Source organism: Trachinotus anak, unplaced genomic scaffold (genome assembly GCF_046630095.1).
Source record: "Trachinotus anak isolate AG129_WGS33_773 ecotype Australia unplaced genomic scaffold, CSIRO_AGI_Tana_v1 ptg000001l, whole genome shotgun sequence".
In the NCBI taxonomy this organism is placed as follows: domain Eukaryota; kingdom Metazoa; phylum Chordata; class Actinopteri; order Carangiformes; family Carangidae; genus Trachinotus; species Trachinotus anak.
Window position 1 is genome coordinate 18,046,477 of NW_027273852.1, and position 27,757 is coordinate 18,074,233.

A 27,757-nucleotide genomic window follows, 5' to 3' on the forward strand; every position below is an offset into this window, starting at 1 on the left:
TTACCACACAACAAAACTGGGATTCAGCAGCTCATTTTTGCCCGGGCCCCCCTGAGTATAATTCAGCCATGGCCTTACACCAGCATGTAGTGTGCGTACGTTTTTTACTACTGCAGACGACTGTAGGAACTGAGCATGTGACAGTATCTCTACCCTACTGACCTCACAGAGCTCCAGTGCCACATCATGTATTAACCAGAGCAATTAATCATTTGACTCAAAGAAACAAAAAACAGAACTTTTCTCTTTTCTCGCAGAAAAAAAGGACGAGAAGGAGGCAGAGAAAAGGAAAAGAGGAGATGAAGCACAGGAGGACCAGTCTCTACTGGGTGGCCAGGAAACAGGAGCTGACGGCAAACTCACACACACACACACGCACACAGAGCAAGCATACAAACCCATCTTCCATCAGTCGCTCTCTGCTCCACTGACCAGATCTCCCATCACCCAGGCGTGAGAGAACATAACGGCTCAGGTCTCTAAGTCTGACGCACCAAAGAAAGAGCTCAGCCTCAGTGCCTCGGGAAATAATAATGAATATGGAATGATAGTCTGTATTTTGTGCTGCAAATGCAACCAGATGCAAAAAGGTGGAGGGAAAAAAAATCAGCAGCAGATGTTTTGAGAAACAAGACATCTCAAGGACTGTGAGCAGCCAGTGTGCCCTGCAAACATACTGTAACCTTACCCAGTGTGTAGAATAATCACTTAGAGTATCTATATCGCCACTTTGTAATGAGGGAAGGTATGGAGATCAGCAGATCTGCAGCTGCTCCCTGGGAAAGCTCAGTTGTTGAGGAAGCAGTCAGGCTAGACACAACACCACCCAATTAACATAGGGACCCCTGACAATGAGCAAACCGCACATGTCTGATGCATTTCTATAGCCTACGGTACATGTGGTGGTGTGTGTAACTGCATATCTGCCTCTTCCATACAGGGCAGGCAGCTGGTGCACAGTTCAGAGAGAAGAGAGTGTGTTGTTTTCAGTGGTTTCTGAAAAGATGAATTTAAGCAGCTGTCTGCAAGATCCCAGTTTTATTTCCCATTCTCTGTCCATTTTATTGGTGCTAAGAGATAATGACTGTGCTGCACTTTATAGAGAAGAGTGGAGTTTCATAGAAAAAGGCCACCAGACAAGTACAAAAACAAAGTCAATTGGATTTCAAGACATATTATTGCTGTTATATCAATCAGTGAAACAGAGCATAGCTCATATGTATCCAGTGTAATTCATGCAATACTAAAATCTACATCTTTGTGCATGTTACCTCTTCTGCTGCCAGTTCATCCTCTCAATGAGAACGCTGTTGTTTTTCCAAAGATGTAATTCTCTATTTTTTGTTTTCCTGGACTGTCCTGGTATGGAGATCCAAACTTTCACTCTTAAATTAACAAACAAGATATTCTGAATGAAATAAATCTTTGTAATATGAGTGGCTGCACAAACCAACTGACCAAATCAATAGCCAATCAGATAACTGGCTTTGACGCACAAACACCTGGTGATGAGAAGTGGCATCAGGAAATAAAATGGTTATTGGAATAAAAAGTTAGTCGTATGAAACAGCAACAGATGTTTGAGGGAGGACATTTTCAACTAAAAACAGCTGGAATTAAATAGAAAAACACCTGAATTAAACACTTTTTATTGAAAAGAAGCAGCAAAAAATATATATATCACTATTTCCATCCATCACAGCAAATATTGTTTTTTCATTTAGGTTTTTCTTGTTTATTGCACTCTGTATGAGGTTAATTGAAAAAGATAGGCGGGGAAAAATGGTAGAAAATGCAATATTATAGGTGATGTTTACATTAATGTTAATGTGGTAATAATAAACAAATGTACGTGCAGTTTTTTATTAGTCCAAAACTGAACTTGATACCCTGATACCTGGTTATATGATATGTTATTGCTGGCACTCACACACCACACTCTTGATCCTGTCACGGTTACCTGATGTGGACCGTACCCAGCTAAAACGCGTTTGTCCCTTCTGTCCCTTCAAAGCCACTGTAGTATGACGTCACAATGAAAGATGGCGCTCCCCGTGCGGACTAACTTGAGACATGTCTTCAGATTCATTCACCAGGTGAATTCTCCGAGAAGGAGCCTCTGCGCTGGAGCCGCTCCGGAAAACAGGGTGAGCGAAAACATTTGTGTTTCAGCTCGAATAAAAACCTTCGGCCTGGTTTGTCTCTTTGATTCACTCGCCCTGGTTACTGGGATTAGTGCAGTTTTCAGCCGCGTATGTAGAAAAATTAACATTTCTTCAGCGCCGTTCCCAGAGTTTTGTGTAAACTCGTGTTTTTGGTGTGTGTCTCCGGGTGAAAACCGACCGCAGGTCATGTGGTATCGCGGTATTTCAGTTGCCAGGCTGTTACATGTGGTCATGAGCCTGTGGGCAGGTTTGTTTCCAGACTGTCGTGTAGAGGAGGGGGCTGTCTGTCCAGGAGCGTACCAGCACATCAGCTAATCATGATCTCTGTATGCAGATGTGTGCTAAAGCTTGGCCACACCTGCCAGGTTACTGTAGACTTTAAGGAAGGAACAGACAGTAAAGCTTTCACATTACTTTTTATTTCATCAACATAAAACATAGAAGATAATTAAAAAGTAGTTGTGGCATCATGTGAAGAAATTTGGGGGAACCTGGAAGTCAAGACAAGATCTGGAAGACGAAGAACATCTTCAGATACAGCTGCAGGTCTGGACAGACAGGCAAAGCAAAAGCTCTGTGACTGCAGAGGAGCTGCAGGGAGGGTCAGGACAATGACCCAAGGCAGACAACATCCACCGTGAACTACTTCAAGAATCAGAAACTACAACCTTTGAGTAAGGACTTAGTAGGGTGCCCACACTTTTGTAAGTTCATGAAATAAAAAGTACGATGGCATTAACATGAGTAGACAGGCTCATTTTGAATGTGTTTGCTACAGGGGTTGTGTTTATGTATTTCACTACAGGAATCAGCAAAATATGTCAGGTTTACCCGGGTTTGGCCAAACCTTTGAAAACAGCTGTGCACAGTGAACATAACTGAAGGACAGTTATAGTAAATGTTATATCCTAAAAATAAATATAAACCCATATATAATCCATTTTTATATAAAACTCTCAGTTGATTGATTGATTGTTAGCTCTAAAAGACCTAGAAAGGCACACTCATGTTTTCCAGTCACATAAGAACAAATCTGCGGTGTCATTAGTGATGTGTTGAGTGATTAACAGTCATTATTGGCTGAGAAAAAACTTGATCACTGATTCATTAATTGCTGCTGATGTGTTCAAATTCATATTTAATCATAAATAATCATATTTAATCATATTGATTATGATGAAGAGAAATCAATCACCCAGAGTTTCTGCTGCAGGGAGCCAGAGTGCAGCTTGTCTTCAGTAAATGTGCAGTGGAAAAGTCGTATTATTTTAGGGTCAGTTCCCTGCTGTCACATGTAACAGTCTCTTCAACCTGTTACTGTTACTTTAATTCTCTTTAAAAAAGTAAACACAGAAAATACTTGTGGAACTGCAGCAGGAGGTTTTGTGTTCACATCAGCTCCATTTAGTTTGACAGCAGACGGCGTTAAACCTCAACAGTAACTGTCAGCGTCGGCGTCAGCTGCTCAGAGTCAAAAGAGTAACGGCAAACATTGTTACACCCAACCCCTGAGGGAAAGGCATTCTGGGAAATGAAGGAAATCATAAACTAAAGTTGAACTAAACAAGACAAGCTGGAGTAAAACATTGTTGTTCATAAAAAAAAAAAGGAACATGTCATCACATGAATTAAATGTCATGATTATGTTTGACTTTATCTGTCAGGACCTTTCAGCAGCTCCTGCAGGAGTTTGAATCATTACTTTATGGATTATTCTGTTTTATTATTCATTTCCCTTGCAGCTCTAATTGCCACAGCTCATCCCTAATTGTTTGTCCTCCTCTGCTTTCATTTGTGACTACAACATTTTATTTTTTGTCTTGACTTTATTTTGCCCTGTTTCCTTTCCTAGTCTGGCAAGTGACATCATATCCTCAGTAGCTCCTACAGAGTAACATTTTACTTCAGTGGATTCAAGAAACGTGCCTACTATAACTCAGCTGAGGGTTTCCTATTATTGCATGCCTGCCTTGGTGAAGCAAATGGGGTGTTAAGGCAAACAACGAGTCCCCTGGCTCACGTAAGAATAACTGGTGCGTTTCAGTACAACAACGATGCTAATTACTGAGCTGTTCTTGCGTTACAGTGTAGTCGAAAACCTCACCCATCTGCCCAAAGCCCTGTTGCTGGTTGATGTACGAGCTGTAATACAGTATGCGCGTTCACCGCTGTCCCGTCTGTGTTTAGTTAAGTCATAGTCTCTGGAGAGGCTGCAGAGGTGTGCAACTAGAAGGGAGGAAGGGGTGGAAGTGGAGGTGGGAGGTGGGAGGTGGGGGGGGGCTCAAAAAGCATCACAGCAGTGCTTCATTACCAGCAATAACATCAGAAATGAAGTGTTGGTTTTCATTTGTTTTAATTTTCTCCAAATGTGGACGGGCGAGTGCAAACTCCAGCAAGCTCACAATGCGACCGAGGTGTGATGTGCGTCAAACAAGATGCTTTTTTGGGGGGTTTCTGCCCTGGAAAATGTGTTCAAAAAGTCACTGAACCTCAACGGACTGACACAGAGATGAAGTGTGACCTTTGTCAGATGCTTTGAATTTTGAGAGAGATGTTTGTGAGGCAGCTGTGGTTCAATTTTTAAAGTCTTCTCACTTAGTTAAAACTCTGTGATCATGGACGCAAAAATCAGAGAGATAACCTGCAGTAATTTGACATCGAGGAAAAGAGAGAAACATGAGCAGATGTAAGACTTCAGACCTGCAGTGTGGTCATCTGTTTTTTTACAATCCTGACTTGGTGAAACAACCCAGTTCTCACAGTTCATTAAAAGACTTTATTCAGCTACTTTTCATAGGGAGACGGTTCAGATGATCGGTCTGTACTGAGCCTGACGAGTTATTTTCTTTATCCATTAATCTATACATTTTTAATAGAAGTTTTCCATTAAGAATTAAAGGGACACAAGCTCAGTTTGACTGTCCTGAGCAGTGCTAACAAAACACTGCTACTCTGTGTTAGTGAAGTTAGTGATTTTGTAAGACATGGGCGTCAACCAGGCAGTGAGGATCTAATTAAAGACGCTATTGAGTTGCATGGTGGGAAACGTAGGATCCATTGTTTTTTGTCCTTTCTCTAGTGAGTGCCTCACCTCTATGGAGCAGTACTAACTGAATTGCCATAGCAACCCTTTAAGTTCATGAAGAGTCTGGACTGATACCTTTCACAAGCTTAGCTCAGCCTAAAAAATGTCTTCATATATCTAACTTGCAGCTAAAAAAAACTCATATGTTCATTTATATGTTTTTTCAATAATGTCCAAAACGAATGATGATAACACCAGTTATCTAAAATCAGGGCCTAATGGCATCTTGAATGTCGTATCTGTTGTCTTGTAGATGTCTTGCAAATGTAATAGTCTGTTCTGCTGGTTTATAAATATAGTAAACAGTAATAATAATAATAATAATAATAATAATAATAACAGTGATAATAATAATAATTAACTAATAATGTATTTAATTTATTTCTAGTTTTGTTTCTCTAATGAAATTTGTTCTTTATTCTAATTGACATAAAGTCATCTCAAAAAGTCTGTAGATTAAACTGATAAAGCTTGAAGAAGGCAAAAAAAAAAAAAACAAGCAGATATTTAGTATTTGCACCAAATATTTTATTAATTAACTATTATTTTCTGAATATTTGAAGCACTGTATGAATAACTCGTAGTGTTTGGTGAGAACTGAAAAGTATCTGCTGCCTTACATCAACCTCCAGGCTCATGTCAGCTGTATATACAGGGCTCCCCGTCCAGGCGTCCCTTGCCTGTGGTCCTGTTATTGGCTGATATCAGTCATGTCAGCCCCGGGCTCCAGGAAAGAGGAAGTGACTTCTAATTTGCCTCTCTGTTCTCCTCGGCTCCAAATTCACTTACTCGGGTGTCAGCTAAAACCATTAGAGCGACTGCCGTGCCACATGGGAGAGGCCGGCCAGAGCGAGGAAACATAGCCTCCCCTTCGAGGATGTTCATTAACTGCCCTATTTATTTTCAACTGTCAGAAAAGCCCGCTAATTCTCAGCAGTCCCCTCTGTGTAATTAGGTCTGTCGTACTCATTCTCCAGCCAGGGCCCTCACTCAGACTCTTACCCATTTCTTAAAACTATCCCATATGTCAACATATTCCCCTTTTTAAAAAAATTCATATCAAGCTAATCTGAATTACAGAATCAGTCTGTAGACATGTGCCCACACTGGTGCCTGGGGACCCTTACTACTTTTCCCATGTTTTAGTTTGTGCCTGATCCAGTGCCTTTAACTGAGCATCTGACATTTTTAATTAAAACCTACCAAGTATCTGGTATCATGGCTCTGAGCTGCACTCAAACAGACGCTGCTTTTGCAGGAGGAAATGACCGCGCTCTTCAGAGAGGCTGCTGGTGGAGCTTTGCCCTGAGTGTTACCATAATTACATATTGATAAATTTATGAAGTGTGTGCCGGTTATTTTTTGCTGTGTTGTGAGTTTTATGTGTTTTTCAGGTATTATTAGCTCTCCTGTCAGTCATTTGTTTCCTGCAAGTGAAATAAAATTAAACATGTCCATTGTCAACACAGAAGGAGAAGGAAGTGGTTAAATGAAACTATTTGAAACAGTTTGGACAGAAACAAGTAGCTCTGGCATGAATGTGTTTATCTTAACAGTGAAAAAAGTTACATATAAATTAAGCTAGCCTTGGCTTTTCCAGCTGCACACAGCTGCTCTGCATGTGATGGTGGACGCACTGTGGGCAGGCTGCTTTGGTTTTAACATACCTGGACTTACAGTACACTTTCAGTCACTGATACTGGTCCTTTGTGAGAAGGTTAACAAAGCTGCTGTAAATAATAGAGCTGTTATCAGGCCTGATTTGTGACTTGTTGATTTTAGATGACAGCCAGTAGCTATCATGGGATGGATGAAAATGATTATTTTCAGCTACAGAAAATATTTCAGTGTAAGGCTGAGTTCAGACAGACGTTAGCACTGCATCTAAAAACACACAGGCTTGACAGGGCCATTTATTACAGCGAGACTGCCCTGTTGGACAAAAAAAAGTGCAAGGTCGTCTGCAAAAAAAAAAAAAAAAAAGATAATCTAGCTCAAGTTTTACTGCACCTCAATGCAGTGTCATCCAGAGACACAATGAGCTGGCCAGTCATATACAACCTTACATTTCCTGTACTTTCCTTAGTAAAGCATACTCTGCAATTCAAATGTTCTCCTTGTGATTGTCAAGGATCAAATAATTTCCAATGTGATGATGATAATAATAATAATAATAATAATAACTTCATTTATGTTGCACTTTTCTTAACAAAGTTACAAAGTGCTTCACAGAAAAATAAAACCAGAAAAAGAGAAGAGGAGGCCAAAGAGCCTGAGAATATTAAAGAGTAGAACAGCATAAATAAAAAATGAAAGATCAACATTATTCAAGAGGATCTGACCAAAGTGAAGAGGGAAAACAGACTATATAAAAACAAAAACAAAATAAATAGAACACATATCATACATTAGCAAAGGCTAACATAATGAAAAGCGTCTTAAGAAGAAATTTAAAAGATGTTAATTAGTTGGAGCATCTGCTTTCAGTGAGGAGAGAGTTACAGAGTGTGGGGGCGCTAATAAAAAATGGCCCATCACCCTTTGTCAAAAACCTCGACCTTGAGGTGAACAGCAGGGCTCCCGATGACTTTTCTGCTATTGTAAACTACAGTTCAGTGTTTTGGGATCTGATCAGTTAATAAACTCATGAATCTTTTACTCAGACTGGACTTTCTGGATTGTATTGTGCAATCAGTGCAATGTTAAGAAGAATGCTCATGAGATGGTTGATACAGTAGCCTGTGCTGTGCTAGTTAGTATTTTTAGTTAGTATTTTTAGTTATTATTTTTCTGATACAACAGTTGAAAGTTGATTCCTGACCCTATCCTGCTACAAGGGAGATTTTCAGATCAACTTGACTAACTAGTTCTAACAAGTACTAACTACAGTAGTTTATGAAGATGTTTCATTATGGGCCTTGACATTTCTTACTCTTGTTGTGTGTAATTACATCAGCAGGAAATGTGATACAGTTATTGATACAATATCAGTTGTCAGTGTTTGTCACTTCCCATAAACTAGAAAAGTCATTAAACGTTTATTTTTTTCTAATGAGCCATATTACAGTTTCCTGTCTTGAGTAGACGCTGCTTGGTTACTACCCCCCACCCTCCACCCTCAGGCTGCATTGAAGTCTGGATCCTTCAGAAGCTGCAGCCTGTTAGGGTCTGGAGGCTGGAGGCTGCCTCCCCTGCCCGGTTATTTTTGGAGCACTGTCGGGCCCTGTCTGCGGGGAGTGCTGTTTTTGAAGGGCCTCCAGTCCCATTAATCAGCCATGGGACCCCACGGCGTGAGCGGGCCCCGAGCCCTGGCCCGCCACACTGCAGCGTTCTGTTCCTGTGCCCCCGCTCTCTGCACAGTGTGAAGCTCAGAGGAACCTCATCAATCTCACCTGTCCCACACGTCAACCGCAGATTTAATCAAACGCTCCTTTTGGACCTTCCCCTCCACCCCCCCTCAGACACCCTCTCTACAAGGGAAAAAAAGGAAAAAGCTGCCCAAGTCTTGACTGAACTGAAGCCACACTTTTATTCTTATTCATTTATTTTTATCACATTGCCTCCTCCATCACATTCCTTTCCATTTTTCTCTCTGCTGCATTATCCACAGCTGCATTTCTTAATTGTCTTGTGTGTGTTCATACGCATTCCTGTGTGTGTGTGTGTGTGTGTGTTTTCTTTGTGGTCGTATGCACTTTGTTTCAAGCTGTGGTGTGTTCCCACATTGGCTAAACACACACACAAGCTTTTAAAGACAGGGGGGGGTTGTACAGTAAACCCCATTTCCTATTTGATACCTTGCTGAAGTGCAGCTCTGTTGGCCGCCACGTTAACAGGTCCCAAAGTGAGAGGAAGACAGAGATGAAGAAAGATACAGAGGACTGGGGGGAAGGTGTGTCACGGTGCATGCCAGCATGATGCCGGTGTTAATGGGGTGCATGGGGCGCTCAGGACAGAAGAACACTGGATCCTGTGTCTCGGGCAGCCTACATCTGTAGGCCTGTCCTGATGCTCTGCAGCCACGGTCAGATGTGGAGCTCTTACTCGGCTCACAAAGAGCTGATGCTAACTCACAGCGGGGTGAGCAGTGATGCTCCCAGAGGTGGTTGTGAGACTTGTTGAAACTGGCATGGTAAAATGAGGGCAACTGTCGACCCTGCTCATCAGCCCCTCGGTGAGAGAGTTGTCAGTGGGCCACTCCAGGACTCCTGGGCTCTGATATGATGTATGAGCCCTGAAAAGCAGCCCAGAACTGATCTGAGAAGAGAAATTCACTGTTTTGCAAGCCCGAGCTCAACCAAAACCTGGACTGTGATTAATCACATAGTGAGGCTGTAGGCCTGGACATGCTGGAAGCTGCAACTGCTCAATACTTACAATGGCAAATCTCAGGTCTTTTTTTAAAACATCATCCCCTCATCCCTTTATATAGCAGGCTTTTGCAACACCTTGAATTTCACCATTTCTTAAACTAGATGTGTTTCCATAAAACGGCTTCATACACAGTTTGAAATTGCAAACTTAAAAACAAGAATGGAAACGTGAATTTAGATTTTTTTAATTTTTTTGTCCCCACGAAATATTGGGAAGAAACATTTATATGGTGGTTTTTCAGGCTCTTTGACAAAGCATTTTTTGTAAAATTTAAATGGAAACACCTTTTTGTTGTATCATGCCCCAGGGAACCAGTTCCAACTCAGAGTTGGACTGCTGGAAATCTGTTGTCATGTTTAATCGCTTGAGGGGAAAACCCAGCTTTAATCACATAATATAATTCAGTAGTAAGACAGAGAACTCGCAGTTGTGTTGTATCAAGTTTTCCAAAAAAAATGCTTCTATTTTGCACAAAATTGCAATGTAGACCCGGCTAATGACACCAGCTGGAAAACCAGACTCCAGAAAGCAAAAATAATCAACTATTGAATGAAGGGAACAAGAAAAAACTATGGGTATATTCAAACAGGTCATGAGATTCAGTTTAGAGCCCAAATGTATAAAAGGTTTGTTTTATTAAACACCGTACATGATGGAATTCATGAAAGTCACCTTGAGGATACTTCAGACCAGGTGTACACACAGAGTTTCATGCATCTGGTCCCAGTAGCCTATTTGTCATTGTTGCACATTCTTCTGTGAGGATGTAATTTCCTTGTATCTTACTCTCACTTAAATGATAATTCAACATTTGTCCTTTATTTCCCACAGTGCAGAGAAATGTTTCCTGGAACTGGAATAGTGGGAAACCCGGCGTTGATTGCTTTTTGCCCTGAAATGAAGTGAATCAGCTCCAGTTGACTATTGTTTTCCATTGAATAATGCAGCTCGTACTTGGGACCCGGTCATGGTGCTGTCTGATAGTTTTCCTTCCACCAGTGTTGATCCTTGATGTGAGCTGTCAAATTCATTTGGACAGACACCTTCACAGCTTCACTGATGTTGATGTAGGCAACGACTACGACACTTGTGGACACACGTCTGTGTTTGCTCATGACCTCTATCCCCATGGATAGAACCACACACATACACACACTGACAAATGAACACATATTCCCGGAAAGGTGCTGCAAGTGTGAAAACATGGCCTTTTTAGTGTATGTAACCTTCTAGCTGTTGGCGTTAATGTCACACACACATGGTGCAAAATGCATTCAGCATATGGCAGACGTGGATGAAGAAAGCTTTCGTCACCTTGGCAACGATATAGTACGACAACGGCGTGCCTGTCGCTGTAAAATATGAGGAGAGAATAATCAGTGTTTCCCGTGTCTGCTACAAGTCATCAAAAGGCATCTGACGACTGGGAGACAATGACGGAAAGACAGTAGGGGAAGGCAGATGACGTTGCTCACAGAGGCTTTATTCTGGGGAGGGGTAGTATTCTGTTCGTATCGTTCTTATTGAACCTGCAGTTCTGTTGCCTCCTGTTGCTCCAATTTTTGTCTCAAGGACTTTTCTTCATTTTTTTAGCCATTCCTCTAGGGATGGCAGTATTGTTCTGTCACCATTTTGGATAGATTGCCATTAAATATTGTACAAAAATCCATGGTCAAATTTTAATTTATCTTTCTGTTTATCTATTGGTTGGATGGACAAATATTTTTTTTTACAAATATTCATGGTTCCCCAGATGATGAATCCTAATGACTTCCCGACCTTTCCTCGAGCACTGACAGGAGGTTAATATTTGTTTTGAGTGAAATGTTTTGATTATTATTTGATGAATTGCTATGAAATTTGGTTACTGACATTCATGCCCCCCTCAGGATAAACTGTAATTACTTTTTCATTAAAGCCATAAATAAAAAAAATCTTTTCTTTACTGTTCAGCAGCAAATGTTCTTATTTTGGCATGCAAGTATCATTTTGTGATGGTTTCAGGTCTTAATTAACATGTTTAAATCAAGTTACAAATTATTCAGCCATCTGAACTCTTTTCATTTGAAGTGCATTTGATTTATCCTACTAGATTTATGCTACTGACCACAAGGTGTCATTTAACCGTCCAGATATTAAGACCAGCGCCCTACAAGTATTTGAATGTTGGAAAGAATTCACTTGCACAGGTTTAATATAGTACATGGCCAAGTAAGCAGGATGATAATATTTTATTACTGTTGGCTTTGCAGTGCAGTATTCATTACCAACATTAATTGCTTTACAACATTTACTGTCTCCTCTGTCATCAGGCAGTCGATGATTTACTTCCTTGTGTAGCTTACTTTCTCCTCCAACAGCAATACAGGCACATGTTTAAAGACACTTTCCTCTGACTGAAGGTAACGTGGAGGTGTCTGGTGAAGCAGCGTGATGCGTGATAGCCCATGATTGCCCAGTGGCTAGCTAGCCGTGCCGTAGACTCTCATTTAACACTTGATTGGCTCAAATGACACCATTACCATGTCTGCATGGCTAATGGCTTCCCCTGGGGGCCAGAGCAGAGGGGGAACATGCGTTTGGCGTGTCAGCTCGAGGTGAGAACACACATGAGCCAGACTCGGGGCCCCGTCCGCACCCAAATCAATCCTGACACCTCTTAAGAGGCTCTCAGCATCAATGGCACTCCAGTGCAATTACCCTGTCGGTAATGACATAAGCACCCAGTTCCTTCCTGCCTCTCTCTTGCCGGGCAGCGACCAGCTCCCTCAGGCCAGTAGACGGAGACTTTGTGGACCATGCTGGCCTCAGAGCAGTTGTCATTTGATCCCTTCAGGACCGAGAGATGGAGAAGCTCTGGGCTACGCTGGTGAGAGAGCAGCTGTTATCTGATCTCAGATGCTGTGCCGAGTCTGCCTTTCAGTCAGATTGAATGTGATGTAGCTCAGCAAGCTGTCAAGATAACCGATGTCCCAGCAGTGAGCGAGGAGGATATCCTCTGAAAGCTTCAGGTTTTAATGATTAGTTATGATAACCTTGAAAAGTGCAGCCGGGGAACACATGATTGTCAGTCAGATTTGGGGTGATACGCAGAGATCCCATGGGTTTTGTGGGCGGAAAGTTTAAAAATGGGCTCCTCTGTTGAAATGTCCAGGTGTTGCTGTTTACAACCCATTGACACATCTCATGTTGAGCTAAAACAAACTTAACCTCATTGTTATTGTGGGTTATTTTCTTTGGAAATGATTGTGAGATCATTACAGTATCAACTTTGACGTTAAGATTTAGACAGTTTGTTGAATCAGTTCAGGACAAGCAGGAAAACTTGATCTGCTGAGGAATACCATGTGATACAGTAGAAAGGGCTGGAAGAACTACTAAATGGGCCCTACGGTAAGATTGCTTTGTCAGATGTTAAACCCTGTTGCTTTCTATTTTTTCTTGTCAATGAATTTGGAGCCAAATTCGTAGGACCCTGTTGAGACCAAAAAATTAATGTAATACAACTTAATTTATTTCTTTGAGGCTGAAGGAGGGGGTCCTGTTGGATCGTGTTGGGTCTCTTTGTGTCCTGATGGATCCTGTTGGATTCTGTTGGGTCTTCTGCCATAAAAGTAAAACCAGAGTCAACTTTTGCTGCTACATAATATGACATTACTTGGCACCATAGTGTTTTGTCACACTTGTGTAAGGAGGCGTACCTTGTTGTTTACTTTTTACAGTGAATGGTGTAATGCTACTTTTTTACCTCATAATTGTCTAGATGGAGAATAACTTTCCAGAGTTGTAACATCTCATTATTTTTAAACTGTTATGCTGCACTTTGATGTCTTTGTGTTTTGTATTTCATCATCTCATCAGTACATGTAGTAACGCACCTATAACGACATATTCATTCTGTACATGCATTGTAAGCACATACAACGGTCCCTGGTGTTGTTGACCCATCTGTTATTGTGGAGGCTGTAGACCTCATGGGTAGACCTAACCTTAATCCATGTGGAGACTCATGTTATGTCTACCACATATTCCATCTCCTCAACCCAACAAAGACATCATCCTCATCACCTTTTCACCTGTGAGCTGGAGCATCCTGCCAAGCCACAGCGCAGCAGCTCTGCTGGGAGCTGAATCCTGGTCTCCACTGTGGACTCTCCATGCCCCTGTGCCAAAGCACTTTGTCTTTCTAACTGCCCAACAAAAACACACAGTTCCAGTCTGTGTCTTCGTGTTTTTCCGCTCCGTCAGAGCCCTAATCTACTGTGTAACGGCTTTGGTGAAGAAGCCCTAGATTTTGGAAGCCATTGTGGTTTCATGTCTCATGACAGGTACTGTGCTGCTCACCCTCTAATTGTATCATGCGGTGCTTGGTGCCACAAGCAGCGGTTAAGCCTCTCTTCCAGCAGTGCCAAATGAAAGCCAAGGTTCAGCAGAGCCGATGCCAGAAGAAATGAGGCGGTCTGGCTCAGCCGGGTTCCACAAAAAGAGGAACACAATGTTTGCCCAACGCTCCCTTTTAGAGGCAGTCTCAGCTCCAGCTCTTTTAAATAAGGCTCTTGTTGTTGGTGTTGGTGATGCTGTGGGCTGCATGTTATATGGTATATTTGATCTATTTCCGTGGGCCTGCCTCCCCCTTTCCTCTTTCAGTGTCCTTCCCTGTTGTGGTAACAGAGGACTTGAAGTTGGATGGATGGATGTTAAGTGTTATTGTTGGCCAGTGAGGTGATGCATTCTTTGTGCTGGATGTGTTTGGGAGAGAACAGAGGTGCTAGCCATGGAGTTAGCATCTCAGTAATACAAGCGTGACCGCAGCTGGCCTCCAATCTGCCAATAGTTTAACACTGACTCTTCAGTCTCTGCAGGCTTCTTTCTAGTTCTGACTTTCTCACCTTTTCACCTTCATCCTCTCTCTTCAAAGTCTCCTCTCTTCTTCTGGGAGTTTCTATTCTGTCTTTTTTATTCTGTATTTTCTAATTATTGTGGATTTTTTATATCAATAAATTCTTACTGATGTTATGACTTTAATAGAAGGGACAGAAGACATGAATAATGTGTACTAGCATCATCTGGTTGGTTTATGCTGAATATACCGAGATGCCACATTTCATTTGATAATTATATACTCATGAAAATATCATCACAGAGCATCTTTAACATACAAAGTGCAAATAAAGTTTGTTCCACTTCTTCTCCAGGATCCTCCAGGAGGTGGACGGGTATTTTCTGGGATCCAGCCAACTGGGGTGCCTCACCTGGGCAACTACCTGGGTGCCTTGGAGAACTGGGTGGCCCTGCAGAAACAGTATCCTTCAGTGCTCTACAGCATTGTGGACCTGCACTCCATCACCCAGCCTCAGGACCCGGCCCAGCTCAGGAGCAACATTCTGGACATGGCAGCCAGCCTGCTGGCCTGTGGCATCGACCCAGAGAGGGCAATACTCTTCCAGCAGTCTAAGGTGGGCAGGGGTCAGATAGACAGGTGGAGGGATGGATGCTGTATTTTGTTACTAGCAGGAATACACATTTGATCCACGTCAGTCAAAAGTTTTTTATGTAACATTTACTATCATCACAATGGCAACATAAAGTAGGTAATTAGCATAAAATAGCACCTGTACATATCTGCCCATTTAATTCAAATGTATATTGATGTTAGTGGAGAAGAATGATTGAATGCTAAGATAGATTTAGATTCATACACACACATATATATATATATATATATATATATATATATATATATATATATATATATATATATATATGAAAAGATTCAGGGTGGTAAACATTATGATCATAATGCTGTTGAGATGGCATGTTGTCGCTACATCTGATAAATGCTTCTTTAAAATGTCAGGCTGAGAAATTCTGAGTCTCACTTCTAAATTATTAGTTTGTGCTCAGGATTAATTTTCCCACCAGAACATTGTGATTTTCTTTCTTTTCAGTGCCCTGGTAATGCATCATCAGTTTGTTAGGAATTAAAGCTACTTTGCAATAAATTGAAAGACAGGTAACAGACGAATAATTCTCATATTCATGAGCAGAAAAGTACAATACATGTGTCTGTGCACACACATTTAGCTCACATCTGCACATTAATTCACACCTTTACTATTGAACAAAAGAGGCTGCAGCTTGCTTTGCTGTTGAACTGTACTGCATTATACAAAGAGGTGTGTCTACTGTTTACCCTACCCTCACCGATTTGAATGGGGTGGAAAAAATAACAGGAACCCTTGTCGACATAACACAATGCAGCTCAACAGCACTACAAATTCCATAATGAGTATGAAGTTGAATCAACACCCCTTTAACACAGTTTCAACAAAAACTTCACATTGAAACTTTCATGAAGGAGGATTTATTACAGGACTGTTGCATCAGATTGCATTAGTCTTAGGTAGGTGTACCTAATAAACTGAGGTACATGTCTCTTTTTTCAAAGTGCTGCTAGTCTCCTTCCAAGTTTGTCATCTAGGCATTTGGCCTTCTTAACTGTTTATTTCACTTCTGTCGACTCTGCAGTGTTTACCTGCTGACACGCTGGCCAGCTCCTGATTCTTATCTCTACTTTACTCTATGAAAACATGCACTGCCATAAAGTCCTGCTTCACACATATAAAGGAACTGAGAAACATAATGACGGATTCAGTGTTTGCAGCCGATTCCAGATTTCAGGTCTAAATTTGCAGTGGCGACAGAAAGAGAAATCACAGCTTGTTCAGTTCTCCTTTTATACTCTGAGTGTGTGTGTGTTTTCTTCCTCACAAGTTTAGATAGCTTGGTTCATCTGTATTTCTCTGCCACCCCGTCCTCTACAAATACACACACACACACACACACACACACACACACACACACACACACACACACACACACACGTCCAGTCCTATTTTTACTCCCGGTTAGTTTCATGCCACATAACTTGGCAGCGAGGGGACCCTCCTGTTGAACACGCCTGCTCCACATGTAAAAATACGACGGCTGCCCAAAGAAAATACTCAACTTCAGTGAAGAAAAAAAAAAGAAAAAGAAAAGAACAGAACGAGTGACGAGCTGAACTCAGTGGTATCAGAAATGAAATGAATGAATCAGCAGATCCATGAACCCTCTGGGTTTTTATAAAAGTATCAAGGAGGAAAGTAGATTGACTGTGCACCACCAACTGTTAGCTGTTCTCTAAAATCCCTTCTTTATAATCTGAAGGAGTTGTGTCCATAGCTGGATGATAAGCCACTATCAGTGTAATGCCTGTATGATCCGTAACATTAGCATATCTCTTGTCGCGGTGCATTCCTCCCATGCAGCATGAATAGAAGCCTTGTTCTTCCCAAGCCTTTAAATATCAGAGTTTTATTGCACTTCAAACCATATCCATCCCTTCCTGCGCCGTCATCGACATCTGTCACATCTCTTGTCTGTCTGCAGTGTGTAATGAATACCGACCCCCTACATGTTAGCCTCAAATCCTGGTTTATGTCCCTGCTGTCTGGTGTTGACGTCACGCTGCCCAGAATGCGTTTCAAGCACCAAGAGAAAGAGAGGATGGCGATATAGCCTGTGTCCATAAACTTTAATTTGCTATAGCAGAAGGATGTTTCCTGCGTCCACACACACATGCACTCTTACACACACAAGCGTTGTTTTTGTATGAAGGACAGCCTCAGTGAAAGCAGATATGTTTGAGTTAATTTACCACTGCCAGATGCAAAAGATATGCTACATTAACATTCACCTCTTCATTGCTCCACAACATCATGTTATTATTACTCATTTATTCCACCACATGCAAAACAGCTTTTATCAAAAAAAAAAAAAAAATTAACTACTTCAATAAACAAATCACCAACTTAACTTAAAGGGCAGATGGACAAACCTGTGCGACAACAATAAAAGCAGATGGTGTGTTAAAAGTTACAGGAAGTTTGAATTGTGTCCTGCTGAGAGATTTGAAATGCAGCTGTTTACTGTTGCATGCACACACACGCTCTTGAAAACGCTGGTTAAATAAAGGTTCAATAACAATATAAAAACGTTGTATTCACGTCTGAACTGTTGGGATGGATGGATCTTTAGTGTACCAGTGTTTATTAGCTGATAATAACGGGCTGCAGGTATTTGGTTGAACTCAGGTGTGAGCTGGTGCACCTGTGTGGACAGATAGAGACGAGTGGAAAGGCAGTATGATTCTCTGCCACTTGGAGGCGCTAGGGAGTTACCCTCCTCCTCCTCCTCCTCCTCCTCCATCACAGCTGTTAGATACCAGAGCTCTCCATCCATTCATCTGTGTTTGTTTAATCTCTCACTTAATTTATTTCCTCTATTTATCTCTCAAGTGCTGGGCTGTGGTTACCAGTGTTGTTTTGTTTTGTTTTGTTTTGTTTTGTTTTGTTTTGTTTTGTTTTGTTTTGTTTTGTTTTGTTTTGTTTTGTTTTGTTTTGTTTTGTTTTGTTTTGTTTTGTTTTGTTTTGTGGACTAAATAAAGTACGCACAGGCAGTTTGCATGATGTTTATGTACAGGATATAGATCTCTATATTATGTGTTAATTGTGTAAACATATATAATTATATTCTGAATGAATACACACTCTCCCTAGCCCAGCCTCATCCAGCCTCACAGAGCAACACTAACGTTTGCACACAGCCCAGTAGAAATGAAGAATGTAACGGAAACAGAAAGAAAAACCACAAAGAAAAAATACACAGCAAATTACAAACTACACAGGGAGCAAACACAGTTCAGTCCTGTGTATTAATTGACGAGTCAACAGTTTTGCAGATGCTTGTGAGTTAATTACAGAGAGCTCTGGTGGTTAAATATGAAAAAGTAAAGATCCAGAATAAACTAAAACAGGACTAGACCAGAACATACGACCAAGTGAAGGAGTAAGGATTTAATTCATCATTATTATGTTCTTCTCTCCACTCTGCAGGTGTCTGAGCACGCCGAGCTCTCCTGGATCCTCGGCTGTCTGACCAGCATGCCCCGCCTCCGACACCTACCGCAGTGGAAGGTTACACTTTCATATTTCCTGCAGCTCACACACACACACACACACACACACACACACACACACACACACACACACACACACACACACACATATAATGATCAGATAAATGAAGAGTGAGGCTGTGAGAGCAGAGGCAGTTATTATGTAACCCTGCTACTCAAATTGTGAAGAATTATGGGATCTTGTTTGAATGTTGAGTAAATATTTATGATTTATAATCATCTGACATTTCAGAGTTTATTTTATGATGAGTTATAATGATCTTTGTGTATAATCTTGCCGTGGCGCAGCATTGCAAATTCACACTGATTTTGATTTGTGAATGTATTTAAATATGATTATAAAAATTACACACAGATGTTATAGGTATTGGATTTTTTTGTTTTCTTTTAACAAGCTTCTGTTAACCATTTAAATCGGGGCTGATGACAGTGAATTTACTTAATTATACTTAACAAGCCTACAAACATAATATTGTTTTTATTGATTAAAATATTGTGTCCTTCATTATTTTTTAAGACGTCGGTTAAACATGGCCAATAATTTGTTATTACTTGCTTGACCAAAAGTAGTTTTTTAGTAAAACCACAATAATTGTCACATAATAAAAATAACTTTTATTGATAATTTGTAACAGTATAATGTTGTGGTGAGCAGATATAAGTGTTTATCAATCTATTTGTTAACAAGTGTAACTCACATAAACAGACGCTGCTGTATAAACTGTTAATAAACAACAATACTGTAAGACACAGGTGTAGTTATATAAAATATCTTCTCAGAACAGGAGTCATAATTGCTGACAAATACTGTACATTAATACGCACTTAAAAAATGCCCTTATAAAGCTCAGGTGTGCTCTTGAGGTTCACCTGGTTAAATGTGTATCATGTGTCAAGTCCTCACCAGTGGCCCGGGTTCGAATCTCTCTCCCCTACCTTTCCTGTCTCTCTCTAGCATCTAGAAATGCCCCAAAAAAAAAAACCCCACAAAAACAAACAAAAAACAAAATATTAAAAAACCCTTTTAACTGCATTAGTTTACACATTATAGTGTGCTATCTATTGCTTCTAAATGCTAAATGTGTTAGTTATTGTGGTTAATGTTTTAATAAATACATTTATTTAATGGTCTTTAGTTAGATGTTAAAAGACAAAAACATAATTTACTTGTTCAACTTTAAACAACAGAATAAAACTCTGAGTAGAGAATTTAAACTGATACATTTACCTTCTGATTTCCTGATCTGCTGGCTGGAGAGAAGTCCAATGTCACTTATCCGAGGTCTAAAAACTCACAGATCGAAGGTTTTCTCGTGGCTGAACGGTTTCCTCTCTCCAGAACTTCATCATGGAGATGCAATGCCAAGTAATCTTCTGAATCCACTGATGTGAAATAACATTGATGTTGCGGTCAGATCATCACCTGGAGATGAGAAGTATTAATTTCATAGCTGAGCACAGTTCAACAGACTCGCCTTTAGATTCATCTTAGGTTTCTGTGAGTGAACTAGTTTTCTGAGGCCAAATCTGTCATCAAACAGACTGCAATCTGAAGATGAAGATGGTTCCTTTTATAGAAAATAAAATATTTTTGGATGATTATTGAGACTGTATGTTTACCTCCTCAGACTCCCTCACTGATTCAGAGTCATGCTGATTTAATTATCGCCAGGTCTGCACTTAATTTCAAATTAAGACCATTCCTTTTTCCACCTCCCTCTGAATTTGCTGCAGTTCCTCAGCATCTCTGTTCGTTTTATCTCTCTGCTCCACCTGCCAGATTTTTAATCAAAGTTATTTTCTCCGGCCACATGCAGTTTTAGTGCATGTTGAGAGGCAGCCAGCGCCTCTCTGTTCCTGGTCTCTGTTGCTACATAGAAAACACCTTTTTGTTTACCCAACAGCTAAGTTGATCTCAAACATGGTGGAAAATGTCATGCGCACTCATCCGTGCCCTGTTTGTCTGAGAATCAATGAGTCGTAAAAGTGAAAATGGCTCTTCCTGGGGGAAAGAAAAAGGCAATTGGACTCAGTCTTTCCTCCTTATTTTGCTTGTGTATAGTTTTTTTTTCTTCCATTTTCTTCCTTCCTTTTTTCTTCTGTCTCAACTTGATTCCCTCCATCTTTTCATCCAGATGAAGAGCAAACAGAAGAACGAAGGCAGTGTTGGTCTCTACACGTATCCTGTCCTCCAGGCTGCAGATATTCTCATCTACAAGTGAGTGTGTGTGTGTGTGTGTGTGTGTGTGTGTGTGTGTGTGTGTGTGTGTGTGTGTGTGTGTGTGTGTGTGTGTGTGTGTATATAAATAATATAAGCCAGGTAAAGGATGGGTTCACTGTCTTAAAACTTGTTAAAACGTAGTTGTGTCCTCCTCACACTTTGAGTTTCTGAGGTTTTATTTGCCTCACTTTGAGGTTGTAATTCTCTTCTGTGAGTAGTGAAGGCTGTTGAAGTTTATCATTTTCAGCGCGCAGCTAAATAAAATTCCCTTCACCTCCACTGTATGGGAGCAGAGGCAGAAACCTGTGCTCGTGTCATATCAGAGTTATTGTAATTACAACTCATAATTACAGCTGAGCCACAAATACGGACGCCTCACTTCAGGCAGAGATCGTTGTTAAGAGTAATTAAACCCACATTTAATGGATAAGATGTTATATTGTCAGTGCACATGTTTTAATCCTCACACCGTCAGCTCTGTGATCACACAGATCACTTCTCCTTCACTCATTCATCCCATATGACATGAACGCTGCATAAGAGACACATGCACCAATACGTCCAAAACTTCGTTTAAAATGTGTTTTACTTGTGTTGTGAGTTGGTCCATATAAATATTAGCGTCAGATCTTAATGAGCCTGACTCAGCGAGCAGAGTTGGTGATCACATGGGTCGGTGGTTGGATTGTTGTAGCTCAGTGTCTCCTCAGTGAACATGAATACTTCAGCCACATATCTCTGAACAGTTGATGTTACCGCCTCAGCTGTTTCTCTTTAAACCATCAAACAGCTAGAACCTAATTTCCTGTGAGAAAAAGATGACGTAGCAGATAAAACCTCACCTCTAATGCCCTTCAGATTTTATTCAAGAGGAAATGAATAGCTCGCTTCCTCCTGAGTTAATGTTACCAAGTTACCAAGTGTCTCCATGTTTTGCTGTGTATTTTAACTCTTGTGCCGTCAGCGTGTGCGCTTGTTTAAGAAACTCTCGTTGTGTTGTGGGTCCCTCTCTCAGGTCCACTCACGTCCCCGTTGGAGAGGATCAGGTCCAGCATTTAGAGCTGGCTCAGGATCTGGCTCGCATCTTCAACCACCACTACGGAGACGGAGACCTGTTCCCTGAACCCCGCGCCCTGCTGAGTAAGAACACACACACACACACACACACACACCAAGAAGAATCAGAAACGGGGCTTTTGATGGGCAGCTACCGATGATGAAATAGTTCTCATGTAGGCAGTGATTGAAGCAACATTCAGTAGATTTTCATTTTTATTTTTATGCACAAAATGTATTCAGTGCATAAGTTTCTTTTTCAGGGCACATTAAACACACACACACACTATAGACATAAAGATATTAACCCTTAAATGCTCTAACACTGTAGATGTTTATAATTTTGTAGATAGAAGGTTATATATATTAATTGGATATGTGCAGTGGTGATATCTGAATTATTAAATCTCCATTTGTTTATCATGGAACATGGTTTTGAGTCCGTAAAACTTTCTCTTCTTAAAACAAGGGAAGGAAAAAATGCCATCGCACCAGTTTGAATAGAGATCAGCTTGTTTCAGTTGTGTGTCTGGAAACAACAAAAAAAAGCAAAGACAAAATAAACAGACAAAATAAACTTCATTAAAAAAATACTTAAAATAAGTTGATTTTCATTGGAAAAGCGTTGCATGTACCTACCGCACTGGCAGGTTTTCATTTGTTTTAGGGAAATAACATTTTAGGAATTAAATGAAATTTCTCTGAATGATTGTTAAACAAAGCATCGGGTTTAGAAAGAAGTCTTAGTGTTTGAGTTCAGAGCCGCTGACGGACTCGAGTGATGCCTTATGACACTAAAATCATTTCTATCATCAAACCCTGATTTAGTTTCTGGAAATGTCTGAATGATGATGGTGTGACATCACAAGTGTTTGTCCAGCAGACAAGTGGAATAAGAAAAATACAGCAAATAGCAAAGAAATGTCAGTGTACATGTGTTTTGGATGCATCCATTTTTTTAAACTTTATTTTATTTTATGATATGATAGGAAACAATGGAGAGAGATGGGAAATGACCTGCAACAAAGGAATGTCAGTTATAGACGTGGCGTTTCATGGTTCACATTTTAACCCCCGTTTGCCAACTTATTTCACAGGGTTCGTCTCACAGGACTTATTTTTAGGACGTGTATTTGCTGTCGCCAGTGCTTGGATAGAGATGAATAGGGAAAGCTTCATGTTTTCTGCTTCAGCCGCTGGGAAACGTCTGTAGAAGGAAATTAAAATGAGGGAACTCGGATCTCAGGCCAAATTCAAGACGACTGCAAATTCCGTGGTAAAAGACGTTTGTAACTGTCTGTTTTCATGACTATTCTTCAGCCTTTAGAAGTGTTGTGTCTGTAACAGACTTTGTCAAAGTTCATTAAAGACCCGAGTCTCATACGTAAAAGTTGAAATATTATTCATCTTAGCAATAAAACATGATTATTTTATTTTGGAATTATTACTCTGTGCTTTGTACGATATACTCACGCTTTTAACACACATACACACACACACACGGCCTAAATGTTCAGAGAGCGAACCCCCCCACCCCCCACCCCCCACCCCTCAGTTTCCCCCAGTTTCATTCTGCTTGATTATTAGTATCATAAAAGCAGGAGATGGAGTCAGTCATGTGTGCAGCGCAGCTTTGATTAAAGAAATATTTTCTTCCTCTTGTATCAGAATAACAGAGTGATAATAGATTTGGGGAGATGTCCTCGAGATGACATCAGGGGGTTTGTGTGTGTGTGTGTGTGTGTGTGTGTGTGTGTGTGTGTGTGTGTGTGTGTGTGTGTGTGTGTGTGTGTGTGTGTGTGTGTGTGTACTTGGCTCAGACTGGTAGATCCCATCTTTATTTCTTGTCTTTGGCAAAGCGGAGCTGCCAGTCTCCACCTTCCCTTTGAAACCAAAGCAAAGACTATTTTAAGATTTTTTTTAATTTGCCTGAAATGAGGACGTCTCAGTGGTGATGAACAGCATGTGATGCAGGAGACAGATGTGGACTGATAGAGCGGGAGAGAAAAGAGCTGCAGCCTGCAAGATGGCGGAAGGATGGAGGTGATAAATAAGGAGGGAAAGGAAATCCCAGCTCCTGCAGTCTGCTCATCACTTCACACCGAGATATGTCTGCTTCACACCGGGACGTTTTCACACACACACACACACACAGCCAACAGTAATGAAACTGTAGCTCATCCCTCCCGGTGCCTCTTATTTCATCATTTAACTTCTTCTGACTTCCTGAGCGTCAGATCCACATCTGCTGCTCATGAGGTGTTAAACTAGCAGGACATCCACATCTGAATTTAAAAAGTTTAAAATGCAATTAACTATATTAAACATTTAAATATTTACCACCCGAAACACTACTTGGTATAAACCCCCCCAAAAAAACAAAAAAAAACCCAAACAAATTATTTATATATAGTGTGTGTGTATAAAATTATTCAACACTAGTTTTAAAAATCGATTAATCGTTAATAGTCAGATTTCAGGGGGACCTGCAGCCCTCACTTTTCTCACCACCCATTTTTACATTCATAGTTTGATTTACTCACTAAAATCTCTTCCTTCATGTCCAGTTGACAAAATTAAAAAGAAGAAGAAGAAGCTCAGAGTTGCTCCTTTAAGTAACCTTCAGCTGTTTATGTAAACTCACAACGTTAAGATGGCTTGTGGAACACCTTTAAACCCTCTGGATCCCCCTTTTATTTTGATTTATAATTAATATTCCTAAATAAAGATGCAAGAATTGAACATCAATCAAGGATAAAGCAACATTTTTGCAACTACACCATCTATAATTTCTTTCTTTTCTTTCTTTTGTTTTTTGGATAACCATATATTTTTACCAGTGATGCTCTCAGCTGATGTCTGTCTGATCAAATGTTTAACTGATGTCAGGGGGAATTTTACAATGTGTCAGAACCTGTAGCTGCTACGTCTCATTTTGAAATAAATAAATAGTTTGGAAACTGATGGGTTCCTTAAACTGATTCCCTCCACAGGTTCTACAAGAAAGGTCAAATCCCTTCGCGACCCCTCTGCTAAAATGTCCAAGTCCGACCCCCAAAAAATGGCGACGATCACCATCACAGACCCTCCCGACGACATTGCCCTCAAAATCCGCCGTGCCGTCACCGACTTCACCTCTGAGGTCACCTTCGACCCGGAAACGCGTCCAGGTGTGTCCAACCTGGTGACAATCCATGCTGCCATGGCGATGATCAGCGTGGAGGAGGCGGTGTCCCAGGCCCGAGGGCTGGACACTGGAGCCTATAAGAAGCTTGTAACTGAGGCTGTGATCCAGAGGTTAACGCCCATCAGAGAGGAGATCGAGAGGCTGAGGTCGGACCGGGCTCACCTGGAGGGAGTGCTGGCTCGGGGGAGCCACAGGGCTCGGGAACTGGCCGCGCCGGTCCTCAGAGAGGTCCGGCAGCGAGTGGGATTCAGCTGAGAGGCAGCTGGGCTGGAAAATAAAGCCACAGTTATACTGCAGGTCTCACTCGGTACTAAACTGCTGCTGCTGCTGATATAAAATTTTATTCCAGTGACTGTTTACATTTCCAGGACAGTCTAGGATGTAATGCAGTTATAACAAAACGTGTTGAAAGCAGCGTGGAAAAGACTCAGCTGCAGACTGCCGTCACATTTAGACTGAAAAAACTCTGTGTTTTTCTCATCGAAATGAATGAGGAGGCTGTTGATGCTGAAAAACAAGAAGAAAAGATCACTTTTGTTTTGTGTATATGTTCTACACACTCAATGTGAAAACACTGCAACTTATCTGCCTTTTTCTCCAAATACCACACAAACTCTCCTTTTTGTTTTTCTCTCCAACATTTTGTCTTTTTGAAATGAAATATGTTCTCATTACAGAAGGTGACATGTCATTATTATATTTGATTTCACTGTTGGAACATGAGTTGAATTTAGATCACAGGTGTTACGATCTGATGTTGAAACATATGTCCGATGGTTTGTTCACACTGGCAGCTCAGACTGGTTTTATAAATCTAGGTTGGAATCACATCAGTTTATGAAATCTGAACTGACAGAGACACAGTTTGTCAAAAAGGGCTTTAGAAAGCAGAAAGAAAGGGAACACAAGAAAACACACCCAAATGCCTACAGACAAATGCATGACGAAGCAAAGGTCAGACAGTTAAAAGCTCCTGCAGCCTGCAGGAAACAACTGTATATGAGCAGTGACACTGAGAGAGATCATTGAAAATAATGACTATATTGTTTAAATAACTGAGCTCATGACCTTCAAAAAGCTAGGTTACTCCTGTTCACCTTTGTGCTGAAGATCACCTAAGAGCATCAAAACTAAAACTAGTGACCAGTGCAGTCTGACTCTTTCTTGCTTTACACAGAGCAGTAGGGTATCGTCTGCTGTCGGCACAGGCAGTCACAACCATCAGGGCGGGGCTGAGGTGAGGATTCAGGCAGGGAACCTAACGTCAGCCCAGGCCAACGTCCACACACTCACAACACACCACGTACACTGCAGCTGTGGTGGTGAGGATTTTTCTCTGCAGACTGTTTATGCCGGTGACGTACAGTCAGTCAGTGGTCATGGCAGTGAGTACACAGTTACAGTCATAAACTGCAGCTGTACAAATGTGTAGATTTTGATTATCACTGAGGTCACTGTCATTGTTACAAGGTGTTGTACTGGACTACATCATGATGAGAGGTTTTTCACTGTTTTGCCTTTCTCATTTACAAAACATGAACATTACAGGCGTCATAAAAGTCGACTTCAAGGCGGAGCAGTTGTGTTGCGTTACATTGCACAGGTGTATCTATTCAAGTTACTCCTCAACACGAAAGCTGCTTAAAACATTCAAAATAATGTCATAATAATAATAAAATAATCATCATAATGACAAAACCATTTAAAAGCAGCCATGTTTCTTCAGTTTCAACAGTGAACTGTGCTTTCATAACAAAGCCTTCAAGAATAAATATTCATACATACAGGATATGTTTTTTTTGTGCACTTTGGAGTGTTTGTTTTGTTTTTCTGTTGCAGCCGTCATCGCACGTCATGGAGAGAGTTCAGAGGTGAAGTCTTGACTCTGAGCACTGACACTGAGGTGAGAGAGGGGGTGATGGGGACAGACACTTGCAGTTCTGCTTATTGTCATTTGCTAATTTTACTGTTTTGTCTTAAGAGTATTTAAAAACAAGAAATGACACTAGATACGTTTTTTTTTCATGTGTTTGCATCTCAGCCATTTTGGTGTTGACAGATACGTTTTATATACACAGGGTTTTTCTGTGCACTCTCCTGCACAAGCTTGTGATTTGAATCCACACAGAGATTTTCACCATAACACATCTCTGACTAATTAAATTGTGTTCACACACACACATGCACCCCACACTTCAAAGGATACAGATGTGTGTGCACATAACTCCACAGTAACGACAAACACTGAAACTTGTCTGATTTGAACACTTCCTTTGCCGTCCTGCTGTAACACACCTACAATATCCCTGTAACAGCTGCAGGGACTTCAACACATTTTTAAAATTTATTTCTTTATTCTTTATTTATTTTCCTCCTTACATTCTTTGCTCCTTTCTGTCTGATTCCCCTCATTCTCCCATCGCTTTTATTCCTTCTTTTCCTTCTTGTTGTCTTTCATTCTTTCCCCCTGTGTTGTGTGATGATTCTGTCTCTCCTTTCTTTCTTTGTTTTGTTTTTCTCTTTTCCTTTTTCTTTGGCTCTTGGCTCTTTTTCATCCCTCTTTTCTCTCTTTCTTTCCCCCCTTTTCTTTCCTTCTTTGAATCTTCTTTCTCATATTTTATTTTCCCCTCCAACCCTTTCATTCTCTCAT

At 40.8% G+C, this 27,757-nt stretch overlaps 1 protein-coding gene and 1 long non-coding RNA gene across 2 annotated transcripts; one reads left to right on the plus strand and one right to left on the minus strand.

The window, feature by feature from the left end:
* The first annotated feature begins 1,102 nt into the window (after positions 1–1,102).
* On the plus strand, positions 1,103–26,913 carry wars2 (tryptophanyl tRNA synthetase 2, mitochondrial). Its single transcript, XM_071481814.1, has 6 exons — positions 1,103–2,147; positions 14,820–15,080; positions 18,561–18,641; positions 20,779–20,861; positions 21,880–22,004; positions 24,914–26,913. The coding sequence occupies exons 1-6, from the start codon at positions 2,043–2,045 to the stop codon at positions 25,360–25,362; spliced, it is 1,104 nt and encodes a 367-aa protein (XP_071337915.1). The 5' UTR covers positions 1,103–2,042; the 3' UTR covers positions 25,363–26,913.
* Positions 18,525–20,412, minus strand: LOC139623571 (uncharacterized). Its single transcript, XR_011691552.1, has 3 exons — positions 19,872–20,412; positions 19,514–19,601; positions 18,525–18,659 (listed from the first exon to the last, which is right to left on the minus strand). It is a non-coding gene; the product is annotated as an uncharacterized lncRNA (long non-coding RNA).
* Positions 26,914–27,757: the final 844 nt, after the last annotated feature.

Bases quoted from the DNA above. Each gene is read 5' to 3' on its own strand.
- wars2 (XM_071481814.1), top strand. From the start codon at position 2,043: ATGGCGCTCCCCGTGCGGACTAACTTGAGACATGTCTTCAGATTCATT. The intron at 18,642-20,778 runs GTTACACTTTCA...CTTTTCATCCAG, and splicing joins GACACCTACCGCAGTGGAAG to ATGAAGAGCAAACAGAAGAA. The intron at 22,005-24,913 runs GTAAGAACACAC...TTCCCTCCACAG, and splicing joins TGAACCCCGCGCCCTGCTGA to GTTCTACAAGAAAGGTCAAA.